This window comes from Callionymus lyra, chromosome 3 (genome assembly GCF_982586985.1).
Source record: "Callionymus lyra chromosome 3, fCalLyr1.hap1.1, whole genome shotgun sequence".
In the NCBI taxonomy this organism is placed as follows: Eukaryota; Metazoa; Chordata; class Actinopteri; order Syngnathiformes; family Callionymidae; genus Callionymus; species Callionymus lyra.
Window position 1 is genome coordinate 40,284,843 of NC_141820.1, and position 13,916 is coordinate 40,298,758.

Below are 13,916 nucleotides of genomic sequence, written 5' to 3' on the forward strand. Positions count from 1 at the left end.
AGACCTCATAGTGATAACACAAGAGAATAAATCACAATTATGAGTCACTTGTAACCTAAAATACAACTAAAACAAATGAAGGAAACATGTTTTGTCTGTTTTTAATCACTATATGAGTTGTCAACCAAAGAAAAGCATGTCATACTCTGCTGTGAGACTAAATAGAAAAATCATCAAGTATCTGCACTGGCTTTAAAATCGGTTTTGGGTCCTTTCTTTTATTATTGAGACCGAGAGCAACAGTGAGTGTAAAACATCCTTTCCTAGCAGAAAGAAGGCTAATTTAATAACAGTGAAGAATTAAGAGCTCAACATTTATGTGCAGCAACAGAAATCCCTTTTCTCAGAGAAATCTCATTTTTTTCTGAAAACATGCTTTACCCAAATAGGGAAATATGAGCAGTTTTGGAGGGAAAGCAGAAAACTAAGGTGAAATTTATGTTTGTGAGAACTTGCACCAGCGTGATGAAGGTGCGAGCAAACGGTGAACAAAGACATTTTCATCTAAAAAATATATTTAAATAAATAGAACCGTAACCAAAGCAGAACAATAATGGTCATGACCTGATAATAATAACACCGGGCAGAGAGTTGGGTGTAAGAAAATGATTGAAAGATGTATTTTAAAAGGGAAAATAGTGGAAGACAAGAGTATACATAAACATTAAATGCATTTATATATCGAAATACAAATTACCCCAATTAAATCAATAAGTAAAAAAGATTGTGTCTGGTGCCTTTTGTAATTACACAATGGGATCTAAAAATGTAAGTTTCTTATCTAATCTTCATTAAAATTAAATATTTAAATACATAACATGAGATTGGCATGTAGATATAACTGCCAGGTTGGCCGTCGCTTTAATGTGATTATTAAAATAGACCTGCAAACAACTTTAAAACGAATACCGTTATTACGCAATTATGTGGGCGTAGACCATGCTGCGCTCCGGCTACGATGGCTGGCGCTTTAAGGTGACGTCAGCACGCTGGCTGAGCCGCTGCTATCGTGGCGGTGGCGGTGGTGAGTTCAGGGACTGTTGGTGTCAGAGAAGCAGGTGGAAATCCGCGCAGTCGTCAGCCGCTCCACTGTCTCTCCATCTCAAGCTCGTCGGACAGCAGCACCATGTTGTGGACAGCCGGCCAGGTCTTCCGGAGGTTCTCCACCTCGTCCGTGAGTAACCGAGAGGGGAAGGTTCTGGTCGAATGTGGTACTATTGATGAGTGAACGGTGGACGGTCCTGAACCCACATTTATGGAGCGGTCTCAGCGAGCAGCAGTGGACAGAACCTGCTGCCGTTGCATCAGCCAGCTGGTGGATCTGAAGTGCTGTGAATCACGTTTCAGCGAGACAGCCTCGTGGTTTTGACAGGTCCACTCCAACGGAAACCTGAGACCCTCCAGCCTCACACATGTCTGCTTTAGTCGTTTAGAACTAACGGGGGTCCAATAAGCCTGCAGGGGCGGACTCAACTTGCAAGTGGGCCGCGGGCAGAAAAGAAGCGGAGGTCAATAATTTTGATTAATAAATGGTTAACGCCATTGTAAGGAAAGAGGACTTTCACATATTTTTTATTTTTTAATTTCAGACCTCAACTGGTTACCTCTTAAACCAACCAATCGACCATAGTCCATCTGTATCTGTATCCTATTATTCTTTTGTTTTTTCAAGTTGTTATGTTGTGTATTTATTTTATAAAGAATTTATTTACGAACGTGTGTATGCTACTGTAGATGACTCCCCCTTCAGGGGTAGAAACTTTGACAGAGCCAGAATGGTGGCATATTATTTTTTCTTTTTAATTGTCAACATGGGCAGGTGTTTGGTGAAACTTCATCAAGGTTTGTTTTTTTTCCTTTCATAAAGTCACTATATTTCATTTAATCTTAATCTTGAATCTCTTTTGTGTTTTTGATCTTCTTTTGTGTTCTTTTATTGAAACTGTGCTTTGTTTCTGATTCTATTTTGTTGTCTGTTTCACAGCATTATTACCAGAACAAGCTTAAGCTTGCGATCATCGGCCAGAGCTTGTTTGGACAAGAAGTCTACAGCAACCTGAGAAAGCAAGGTCACAAGGTAGTCGGCGTGTTCACAGTTCCGGACAAAGATGGAAAAGCTGACCCCCTTGGTGAGTTGCACTTTTTTTTCCCTAATTGGAGAATTAAATTATTTATTTGGTTTAACAATAATGTTAAAAGATAACCTTAAAATAGTTTTTGGATAAAGATGTGTATGATACAAGTATGTATTTTACATTGGTCAACTTTATCATTAAAGAACTAACACATTCAAACTAAGTGTGGTACTGAAGGCATTTTTTTAATGTCATGAAGATACGCTAATGAAGTGAAATTAGAAAAGATCAAGACTGAACAATTCAATTTGCAGCATTTTGAAATGCTCAAGAGAAACCAGAACAAGTATGTGGAGAACAAACATACTCCACTCAGACTCGGGAGCTTCCTCAAACAAAGAATAATTCTGCCAGCCTATGTTCCACATCTTAATAATTTTCTCTATTTTATCTGTTGCATTGCATAGAAAAAGTGTGAGTTTATAATTATATATTGTTATTGGTTTGATTGTTTAAATTTAAAACATAAATAAAACTCAGTTTGTTATTCAGTTAGGGAAGATCAACTTGACTCAAATCAGTTAAAAGATTATCTGTACCAGTTGTGTTATCATTTGGGTTCACAGAGTTTAAGTAAAGTGTAGCAGGTTTTAAAGAAAGTTAATTCTGAGGGATTCTAGAGGAAAAAATCTATTCAAACAAGCTCAAACCACAGGGTTACATAATATTTGTGTGAAAGAAGGAGTGTTTCGCATATGACACGTGGAAGAATGCGTGTTTGCCTTTTCTGTTGCCTCGAAAGCTCTCACAATGTCTGCCAGAAGATGAATGGTTCAGGAATTCTGTTGACATCTTTCCAGGAAAACTGCTTCTGCTAAAATGTGCTTTGTAACTTCACAACTGTGCTTTACCTCTTTTGATTGTAATCTCACTTGATAGTAGAACTTGAAACAGATCTTAGAAATATCCTATCACAATCTATGATTATGAAACAACCTATTTGGAAACGCACTGTCTTTTTAAATCCATTCAACTTTGACTGGCTTTTTAATACATAACAACAATGGCAATAAAAGATTCTGATTCTGATAAAGTGACTCGATAATCTGCAGTTTTTTCTAGTCTTCTGGAACTCCTTTGTCTTATGTCTTGGCCTTTTTCAGAGTTTTTAAATGTGTATTGCTTTTGATTGTTCACGCGCTTTGTGACCCTGGGCTAGAAACGCGCTGTTGTGAAAGTGTGTTTCCCCTCTGGGGATGAATAAAGCCTTTCTATATTCTATATTCTATATTCTATACATATTACTTACTTACTTACTTTAATGTTTACTGAATATATATGAAGGTACATGTCATCTACATTAAAAACATTTATCTGCTGCCAAAGGGTTCCAAAATACCCTTTAAAAATGAGTCTCTAGAGATTGAGATCAAAAAGACAAAAAACAGAGCTAAAAGAAGAAATGAGTGATGGAAACAAAGATAGTCACTAAATGTGTCAAGATATTAATTTGCTTTTACCACTTCAGAAAACTATTTAACCTCTGTATTTTTTGGACTGTGTGAGTAAACTTCAGTGCCCAGAGAAACCCACACACGCGTAGAGAGAAGAGACAAATCACTTGCCTGTAGCTGTGAACAAAGGGTAGCAGTGTAGTTGGATTAAATTTATATTCCTTTGTTGACTTCTGAGTCGCTGTGGTAATAAATCATGTCAAGTAATGATGATGTCCCCATAAACCGGCATGTTGCATCAGCCCACTGTTGTCGGCAGTAGAGGGAAGGTCAGTGGAGCCATGTTTACATGACCCCTGCTAGAGTCTTAAGTCCAAGTGATACTAGGTTCCCGCCAGAGGAACTTTTACTACCAACTGCAAAATCTGTTTACGTCTTACAAACCTGTTTTTAGTAGGATGCACGTTGCCTTGACAGTGACCCAGGATAAAGACGAGCCTTGATCTTGTGGTATATGTGGGCATGTGTCTCCATTGTGTGGCGGCTGAGGCCCAGTAATCCTGGAGAGGCAGCTCTGGCAAGTTGGCCAATACCAGCCTGGACATGAGCGGGTGACGAGCTGTCAAGTTAGTTCTATTGTTGTTAATGTCAACTTTGAAGGGGTCTGTGAGTAGAAGGATCTGGTCTATTGTGAATTTAGACAAATTTGCGAGCAACTTCAAATGGTTGCTTTGGAACTGGCTGGAGTAAAGAGGGTTGACTATTTCCAGAAACATCCTTAGCTCTTTTTCCAGGCTGGTTCCTCAGCCCACATCACCTAGCTTGCCATCAGTATAGTTGTTCCCAGATGGCTTACAGTTTTGTTTCACAGCGGTGGTGGCAGAGAAAGACGGAACTCCGGTGTTCAAGTTCCCCCGGTGGCGGGTTAAGGGAAAGCCCATCGCAGATGTGGTGGAGGCCTACAAGTCGGTGGGCGCCGAGCTGAACGTCATGCCTTTCTGCTCCCAGTTCATCCCCATGAACATCATCGACCACCCCAAACACGGCTCCATCATCTACCACCCATCCATACTTCCGCTGCACAGAGGAGCCTCTGCTATCAGCTGGTGAGAGAGCCCGGGATGTTTTTGGTATGAATGTATGCAGGTCTGATATTGTGATCAGAATTCACTTAAGCGTCAAGACTCTTCCAGGTTTTTTATTTTTTTCATTTGCTGTTGTGATCCACTGATCAGGCCAAAAGTCAGAGGGTTTATACCATTTTTTTTGTCTCACCAGGACTCTGATAAACGGGGATAAGAAAGCCGGGTTCACAGTGTTTTGGGCTGATGATGGTCTGGACACAGGACCCATCCTCCTCCAGAAAGAGTGTGTGGTTGAGCCCAACGACACGGTGGACTCACTCTACAATCGCTTCCTCTTCCCAGAGGGCATCAAGGGCATGGTACCACTCTGTCTTTGGGAAAATCATTCGTAGTTAATCTCATCCTGAGCTAAAAAGTGGTTCTGGTGCAGGTGGAGTCAGTCCAGCTCATTGCTGACGGAGCAGCTCCACGAGTTCCCCAGTCAGAGGATGGAGCAAGTTATGAAGGCATCCAGAAGAAGGCCAATGCAAAGGTTGGTAACTTGAAACTGAAAAAAATAGATGAGATACAACTTGGGTAAGAAAAAATAAATACAATAAACATCTTCAATCACTGGCCAAGTTCATATTGATAAATAATGGGGTTGTAATATTGATAAAGGGTAACCAGCAAGAGTCAATCTCATATTTTACAGATTGAGAAAGTAAATGATGTCCTTGATCCAGCATGTGTAAGTGGCTTCTAGGATTTCCTTATGAGAAAAATAAGTCTTTTGGCCAACAGAGTGGGAACTTCTACTGTGATATTTTTATTGACTGAGTCCATGTATCATGACTACACCAAATAATGCGGTGGGACAGTTCGGAGGAAAATCAAAAGCTAGATACAGGGTATCAACAAGTCAAACCAATATTTCTTAAAGGATGGGCAAGTCCAGAACATACAAACATAGTTAGCCATAGATGTGTTTTTTAATACATTAGATGAGACTGGGCAGATGTTTTTCATTGAAATCGCCCCCTTAAGTAAGGAGGACAGTTCCGCTGAAAAATGTTTTCTAGGTAAAGTGAATTGTATAGTATTTTTTTTACAGGTTAAGGATTGTCAGACAGGTCTTCTGGGTTCACAGCGTCTGTTTTTTTAACGGCTTCTGTTAATTTGTGACCTTGTGTCAGACTTTCCAGCCTCATATCAGGTCTGTTCTAATCCTAGAGCCAGTGTGACTTGTCCATGTGCTGTCCAGCCAATCGGCCTTTTTTCCCAGAAACGTCTGTGCCTATGCTTATCTGTCTGTGTGACCTGCAGATCGACCTGGCCCAGCCGGCGCACTCCATCCACAACTGGATCCGTGGCCATGACAAAGTCCCTGGGGCCTGGGCTGTCTTCAGCGGTCAGGTGTGTTTTCTAGAATGCAAATAAATGGATTTGGTTAAGAACTGGATCTTTCCGGGTTCAACCGGACATTGATCCACTGAACCGGTCACGTTACTTATTCTCAAAGGGGTGAACTGATTATGAGAGAGATTCTGTTGTTGTTAAGGAACTTAGACCCTTTGGTAAAAATAGTCTTGAATAAAAAAAACACAAATGTATGAAATATTATTGTACACATAGTACAGTAGTAAAGATATCAGTAGAATATGCTTTATAAAAGTGAAATGAATACATACAATTTAATTCGATTTAATAGTTTTTACTTGCTAAATTTGCATCTTTTGTGGACGGATTAAAACTATTTATTTAAATTTCTTCATAAATATTGATTTTTGTCACACATTTAATTATCCAACCAAATTAATGGTTTTTCTTTTTTTTATTTTATATGATTTATTTTTTTCAGCCAGTCACTCTGTATGGCTCATCCATGTTGGGCAGCTCGGTACCAGCCGGTCAGCCACTTGAAGTAGAAGGTGCCTCCGAGCCGGCTCTGGTCACCAAGAGTGGACTGGTGTTGTACGGAACTGATGGCAAAGCGGTGAGTCTTACTATAAAGTCCAGTATCTTCTACGTTGCTCATCATGTGTGTGTGCGTGTGTTGTCAGCTACTGGTGAAGAATCTGCAGTTCGAAGACGGAAAGATGATCCCCGCCTCCAAGTACTTCTCATCAGGAGAAAGTTCCAATGTTGAACTGAGTGATGAGGAGAGGAAGATGGCAGACGAGATCCGGGTTAGCTGGAATTTCAATGTTATATCATATGATGAATTAAACTTTGTCTTCATCACATTACTAACAATATGTCAAATTTGTACCGCAGAGCATCTGGAAGGGGATCCTGAGTAACGTGGCAGCTATCGAGGACTCCACTGACTTCTTCAAGTCAGGCGCTGCCTCCATGGATGTTGTCAGGTGAAGACAGAAGTGTTCAGTCACCAGGACAACATGTCAGTTTCTACTGTTGACCTTTCACTTTTGATTTGTGTAGACTGGTGGAGGAGGTGAAGCAGAAGTGTGCCGGTGTCCAGCTGCAGACGGAGGATGTCTACATGGCAACCACCTTCCAGGATTTCATTCAGATGTTTGTGCGCAAGCTGAGGGGAGAAGACCAGGAGGAGGAGCTGGAGGTGGACTATGTGAGTTCAGGTTATGCTTCTAAAGGTCAGGAATCAATCAATCAATCTAACACTTCCATATTTTGGTATTTTGCTTCCAAGGCAACCAAAGAAATTAACAACATGACCGTCAAAATGCCACATAAGTGTTTCATCAATGGCAAGTTTGAAGACGCAGAAAATGAAAAAACCTATGGCACCATCAACCCCACAGATGGCTCGGTAAGAAGACCACCTGCAGAAAGAATCTATCTTCGAAAACAGAGTCTTTGATTCATCAAGGTCTCTTCAGGTGATCTGTCAGGTGTCGTATGCCTCTGTTGGAGATGTGGACCGAGCCGTCGCTGCAGCCAAGGAAGCTTTTGAAAATGGGCCCTGGGGCCGGATGAACCCCAGAGACCGAGGAAATCTGCTCTACAAGTGAGCTCTTCTGGTTGATTGATTTTGTTAAGAAAGATTCTGACTGCTTTCTCAAGACTTGCAGACCTGATGGAAGAACACCAAGAGGAGCTCGCCACCATCGAGTCCATCGACTCTGGTGCTGTTTACACTCTTGCTCTAAAGACACATGTGGGAATGTCCATCCAGACTTTCCGATATTTTGCTGGCTGGTGTGATAAAATCCAGGTATGGTAGTAAGAGTAAACATGTTTTCTTAAATTGGTGAAATGTTCAATGGATGAACGTTTTCTACAGGGCAAGACGATCCCAATCAACCAGGCTAGACCGAACCGCAATCTGACCTTCACAAAGAAAGAGCCACTCGGGTGACTAGAAAAACCTTTAGCTCCCTTTTGATTCATAATAATGACTGATTATTGTACCATACCCTCTAATGGCTTTTTTCCTGACAGTGTTTGTGCCATTATCATCCCCTGGAACTACCCACTTATGATGTTGGCGTGGAAGAGTGCCGCCTGTTTGGCTGCCGGTAACACTCTGGTTCTAAAACCTGCGCAGGTATCAAATACTTTTCCCAATCAGTCGGCTACTACTCAAATTTAGTCTAGCTCTCTAAAATGTATAAGCAGACCCTCTTCAGCCAGCAATGAAACACCTCCTTATTGGCCAAGATACAAAAAGAAGTGCAGTGATTGGTCCACAATTATCCACAATCTTTTTGTTTTGACTTTTCACAACAAACATTTAATTTAAGTTATTTTTATTGTTAAATTAGATTTTTGGATTGTCATTTTATATTTGATTTTAAATTAAAATGTAAAATATATTAACATTATTGCTATCAAAAATGCCTGTAATACAGTACCAACTGAATGCTGAAGAAGACTCTTTTCTGTTTAAGTTTATAAGATATTAATTTGTATTGTTCTCTGTGTATATCCTGTTCTATTAGTCTAATTGAAATAGTTATATTTTTTATAAAATAAAAACGAATGCATTAATTTTATATATCTTTCTTTTATGTATCTATTTCTTTCCCCTCTTAAGAGTGTTGCTGTCATTCAAGAATTCCTTGTTTTCACTTCTGTATTATCTATTTGTTCAAAATCTCTGCAGGTCACTCCACTGACTGCTTTGAAATTTGCTGAGCTGGCTGTGAAAGCCGGTATTCCTAAAGGAGTCATCAATATCCTTCCTGGCTCAGGTGTGAAACTTCAACACGTCTTCTATCAGTACAAATGTTTGTAGTTATCATCAATGCAATGCCACTCTCTTACCACCAGGTGGTATGGTGGGGCAGCGCCTGTCCGACCACCCTGACATCCGCAAACTTGGATTCACTGGTTCGACTCCCATCGGAAAGCAGATCATGAAGAGGTAGATGGTTGGAAGCAGTACTGGTGTGTAATGCAGCACAAACCTGTGGTGTGTGTGTTTCCTGCAGTTGTGCTCTCAGTAACCTGAAGAAAGTTTCCCTGGAGCTGGGCGGGAAGTCGCCGCTCATCATCTTCAGCGACTGCGATATGGACAAGGCCGTTCGCATGGTGAGGTTGGCGGGAGCTTTATTTTAATTTTAACACAGCTACTATTTTGCAATCTATATTGATAGATAATATATAATATACATGTTTTTATTTTCTACAAAAACAATACAATTGTATAATTTCCAAAACCACAAAATGGTGACAACAAAGTGTTGATTGATGGTTGTATGAATGTGTGTCTCAGGGCATGAGCTCGGTCTTCTTCAACAAGGGAGAGAACTGCATTGCTGCCGGTCGTCTGTTTGTGGAGGAATCTATTCATGACCAGTACATCAGTATGGTGGTGAGTTCCTCATGTCATTTATGGCTCTTATTGGTTGAGGCAACTCCGACCAGTCACTGGTTTTGTTTTCGGTCCTCTCAAAGGTGAATGAGATCAAGAAGATGAAAATCGGCGACCCCTTAGATCGCTCAACAGACCACGGCCCTCAGAACCACAAGGCCCATCTGGACAAGTTGCTGGAGTACTGTGAGGTGGGCGTGAAGGAGGGAGCCACGCTGGTGTGTGGAGGCCGACAAGTGGACCGGCCAGGTATCGGATCACTCCGTGAGAGTTCCGTCTTGTGCCCTTCAGTTTACAAGTTTAGTTTCTTAAGGGTTCTTCATGGAGCCCACCGTCTTCACCGGCGTGGAGGACCATATGTTCGTCGCCAAGGAAGAGTCGTTCGGGCCCGTCATGATCGTTTCCAAATTCAAAGAAGGGTGAGTCTTGGTGACAGAAGATGGTGCACCTGTTAGAAGCTGTTGTCTAAGTAGTATCGTCCAACCACAGCGATGTAGAAGGTGTGTTACGGAGAGCCAACGATACTGAGTACGGTCTGGCATCCGGAGTCTTCACTCTTGACATCAACAAGGCCATGTATGTGAGTGAGCGGCTGGAGGCAGGAACAGTATTCGTCAACACCTACAACAAGACCGACGTGGCATCACCATTTGGAGGATTCAAACAGTCTGGCTTTGGTAAAGACCTCGGTGAGTAAAGTGGGCGACTTGCTGTCAGCCCTTTATTTTCAAAACAGAAAAATAAATACTGATTAAGAGCTGCACAGTGATGTTTTGGTGTATTACCTCACTGCAAGAAGGTTGCCGATTCGATTCCATGTTTATATGTACCTGGTTTACTTCCAAAATCCAAATACATGCAGAATTATTCTAAACAACTGTTCATAGGTGTGTGGTTAGAGTGAGTATGTTTGGCCCTACATCCTAAAACTTTATTTAAACATCCAATAAAAACATCTGTGGACACATATTGCATACCTCACCTTCAAAACTTCCCAGACAGCAAATATTGATTAACTACGTCAGGGGTGGGCAATACGACCGGTCGATCGCGAAGCTATTGCGAGTAGATCGCGTGATTTAATAAAATATTATAAAAGAAAAAAGTAAAGAGAGCTCAGATTGGCTGCTGTGCATGTCAATCAAATGATTATTGCGCCGATTGGTTGACAATTTGATTGACATGCACAGCAGCCAATCTGAGCTCCCGCCTCTTCCAGTGAAAGCACGGCAAAGTTCATATGAATCGAGAATAAAAAGAGCAAAACGTGCGACAGTCATTTTACGCAATTCAGAAAAACGATATACAATTATAAGCTTGTTTTTTTTAAATAATATATTGAACAAAATAATGCGCGTTTGATCGCTTCAGGTTCTTCTCTAGAGAGTCACAGAAACGGTACGTCACGCAGGTTCCAATGAACGCGCATGAAATGCCAGTTTTCCTCATGTGATCACGTGATCGAGGATACGTCCTTATAACACACTTGTATAAATACAACATCACATGATGACTATTAGTAAATTACCTTTATCTCACGAGTATAATAAGAATGCGTTCAAACCCAAACACGTTAAACAGGTACAGGTGAGCCACAAATTCTAATGACGCTCAGAGACGATCAGACAAAGCGATGATGATGTGAAGTTACTGATGAACAGTTTTCTTCTCGTTAAACTTCATCTGAAGATGTTTTAAAATTTGAATAATCCACTCGTCGCCTCTGTAAATAATGCAGTATTCTTGTTAATAACCGTGTGTGTAAAATATAAACATTTACACTGGAGCACATCTGAACTCATTTACCATAGTGTGACTCATGTCAGACATGTTTAAAATTAACAAATATAAACTGTTAGTTTGAATTTGTTTGTTTTTGTTTTTTCATGATCACAGAAAAGAGGAATTTAAGTCTTGGGTTTCATTCAAACATGATGGACATATTGAAATGGGGGCATGGAAAGGGATGAACCCGTCTGAATTCTTTGTTGATTTTGATGAACAAAGGAAAAAGACTCAAATTCCTGTCAGGCACAGATTCTTACACAATTAAATGGTGCACCATTTGGGTTCGAATGAATGACCATTTTCAGTAGGAAATCAATGCAATTCTTAGAACATACGAGTCCTGAACTTCAGTGGAGGATGAGATTTAACACTACAGGCTGACACTGAGCCAAGACCAGGTCTCATGGACATCTTTGGAAGTTACTCTCAGAGGAAAAGTATCTTCTTATGAGGAAATATCCTCCTTACTGACTAACTCTAGTTATTTATGTAAGTCAGCATTTCTATGAAGATGATTAAATCCACACATCCTTCCATCATGACTGATTATCAGTCCACTCACTTTATTCAGTGCAAATAATCTGAGTAAAGTATGTAATTACTTATGTTGAGCAAATTTGATGAAGGTAGATCTTGTGGACTTGATCATTATAAATGTAGCTCGCAAACCGAAAAAGTGTGAGCACCCCTGAACTACTATGTTGGTGGAATTTCGTCATAAGATATTACATTGAATTTCGTTTCTTAGAATCAGGTCTCAAACGCAAAAAAAAAAAAAAAATGGAAAAACAATTTGCAATTTGCAAGCAGTTCAATTTCGATGGACCAGTCAACTTCGAGTCAGCTACTTTTCTGTTCATTTACTGACTCCGGTCGTCTCTTAGTTCCTGTGAGTTTCATTCACACACTGTCAGACGAGATGCTGCTTATGATGTCACTCTTCTGATGACCAGGGGTTTGTTAGCTTCCTGTTTCTCCTGTTTTTGAGGGTATTCACTGGTAATGGGATGCTGTTAGAGGTTTGGCCTTTGGTGCATGACAGTTAGATTGCTGGTTTAGATTCAGCAACAACTGACGCTTGTCTTTTTGATCCGACAGGAGAGGACGCGCTGTCAGAATACCTCAAGACAAAATCTGTGACTGTGGAGTACTAATGGACTGAAACTCTCAAGACTTTGATTAGCAAGGAGAATCAGTCTGATGAGATGCTTTTTCATTCAACTGTGGATATCCGAGAGAGAGGGGAGTTTGTGAGTTTACATTTTTCTCTGCTCGGGCTTTCTTTGTTAAAAGAGTCGGACTGCTTTTTCATGGCCTGGATCGAGGCCAAATAATCGCTGCTTCTTTTTTTTCTCTTGTTCGTCCCAACACCTCACACACAGCAGGAAGTTATGTCAATATAGTTTTGCTACTTTTCTTTCTGGAATAGAAGCGGCAGCAGCGTCTCATCTAACTACGCAACTCCAATCACTTGAAACATACATTTTTAATTTATTGATTTAAGGACTAAAGTAGTTTTTACATCGGCTAGTTTAGCACTAATATAATGGAGTACTTGTGTACGTATTAGCAGTTATATCAGTTATCAACAGTTGATACTAATCACTGTCATTCTTTGATTCAACACCAATAAGAACGCTTGTGAGCCTTTTTGTTTGTTTTGCATCACTTCAGCTATGTTGGCAGTGTTTTTATGCATTTTGGCAAGGATGTCAAGGAACACAGAGTTTGATGGTAATCGGGTTGTTCTGATAAAATGGCAAATCTTTAAATCTAAAGCTCACAGTCTAACAGGGCTAACCTGGCAAACATGTTCTCGTATGATTGTCACAGCCTTTGTTAACTAATCTTGAATTTGAAAAGGGAAGAAAAGCTCTTTCATTGGCTACATTATGGTAGCATGTTAGTTTTACAAAAATACTCGTTACCATTATTGTTGAAAAGCCAGTTTGAGCTAAAAGCAAGAAAATATAAAGGTTTAGTTTCAATAGCTTATTTTTTCTATTATTCTCTTGACTCTCGGCTGAGAATATGCTATATGAGCAATGTTGGGAATACTGTAACAATGCTTAGCATTGCTAGTTTTTAATCCTGTTATCCCAAGTTTTCATATCTATAGCTCAGTAAGACTGTTGTGAATTACTGTCTAGAGAAATTCTAGAAAACACTTGCTTGTACTTACTTCAAGCAGGTAATTCATCAAAGCATTACAAAAGAATATTTTTGGGGAGGTTTTATTATAAATCTGAAACCCTGACTATTCATTAATGCACCAGCATTAACTTTCACAGGTGTCTCTCACTCCTTTTATATACATCTGTATTATTTTAAAATCAAAATTCTACACTGATAAATTACCTGCCAGTAGACAAAACTGTGAATAATTCAAAGGAACATATGTTATTCCTAAAAAAATTCTTAGATATTATTTTTGATCTCACAAACGGGACATAAATGTATGATTTTATATATTTTCTAAAGGAAATGTCACACACCATTTTATGATTTGAAGAAGCATGTGTGACATTACTTTTAGGAAAAAAGTATTGCTCAGCTAAAAGGGCTAACAAGGCAAATGTTCTTTATTATCTGTTTAAAAATGTACTGCTCCTGAAGATCTGCCTCAAACTGTCTTAAAGGGTTTTGACTTGAATAAAGTTTATTCAAACAAAATGCTGAATTTTATTTGCGTCTGTGTATGAGATGTATTTTCTTTTTAACTCCCAAATGAAGC

At 39.8% G+C, this 13,916-nt stretch overlaps 1 protein-coding gene across 1 annotated transcript; it reads left to right on the forward strand.

Annotated features, from left to right (window-relative positions):
* The first annotated feature begins 1,050 nt into the window (after positions 1-1,050).
* aldh1l2 (aldehyde dehydrogenase 1 family, member L2) lies at positions 1,051-13,867 on the forward strand. Its single transcript, XM_087787987.1, has 23 exons — positions 1,051-1,174; positions 1,985-2,129; positions 4,401-4,635; positions 4,808-4,973; positions 5,045-5,146; positions 5,920-6,009; positions 6,455-6,589; positions 6,657-6,782; positions 6,871-6,962; positions 7,039-7,186; positions 7,268-7,387; positions 7,458-7,585; positions 7,642-7,792; positions 7,862-7,932; positions 8,020-8,125; positions 8,684-8,771; positions 8,851-8,944; positions 9,012-9,111; positions 9,296-9,394; positions 9,478-9,643; positions 9,708-9,813; positions 9,884-10,083; positions 12,281-13,867. The coding sequence occupies exons 1-23, from the start codon at positions 1,127-1,129 to the stop codon at positions 12,334-12,336; spliced, it is 2,772 nt and encodes a 923-aa protein (XP_087644113.1). The 5' UTR covers positions 1,051-1,126; the 3' UTR covers positions 12,337-13,867.
* Positions 13,868-13,916: the final 49 nt, after the last annotated feature.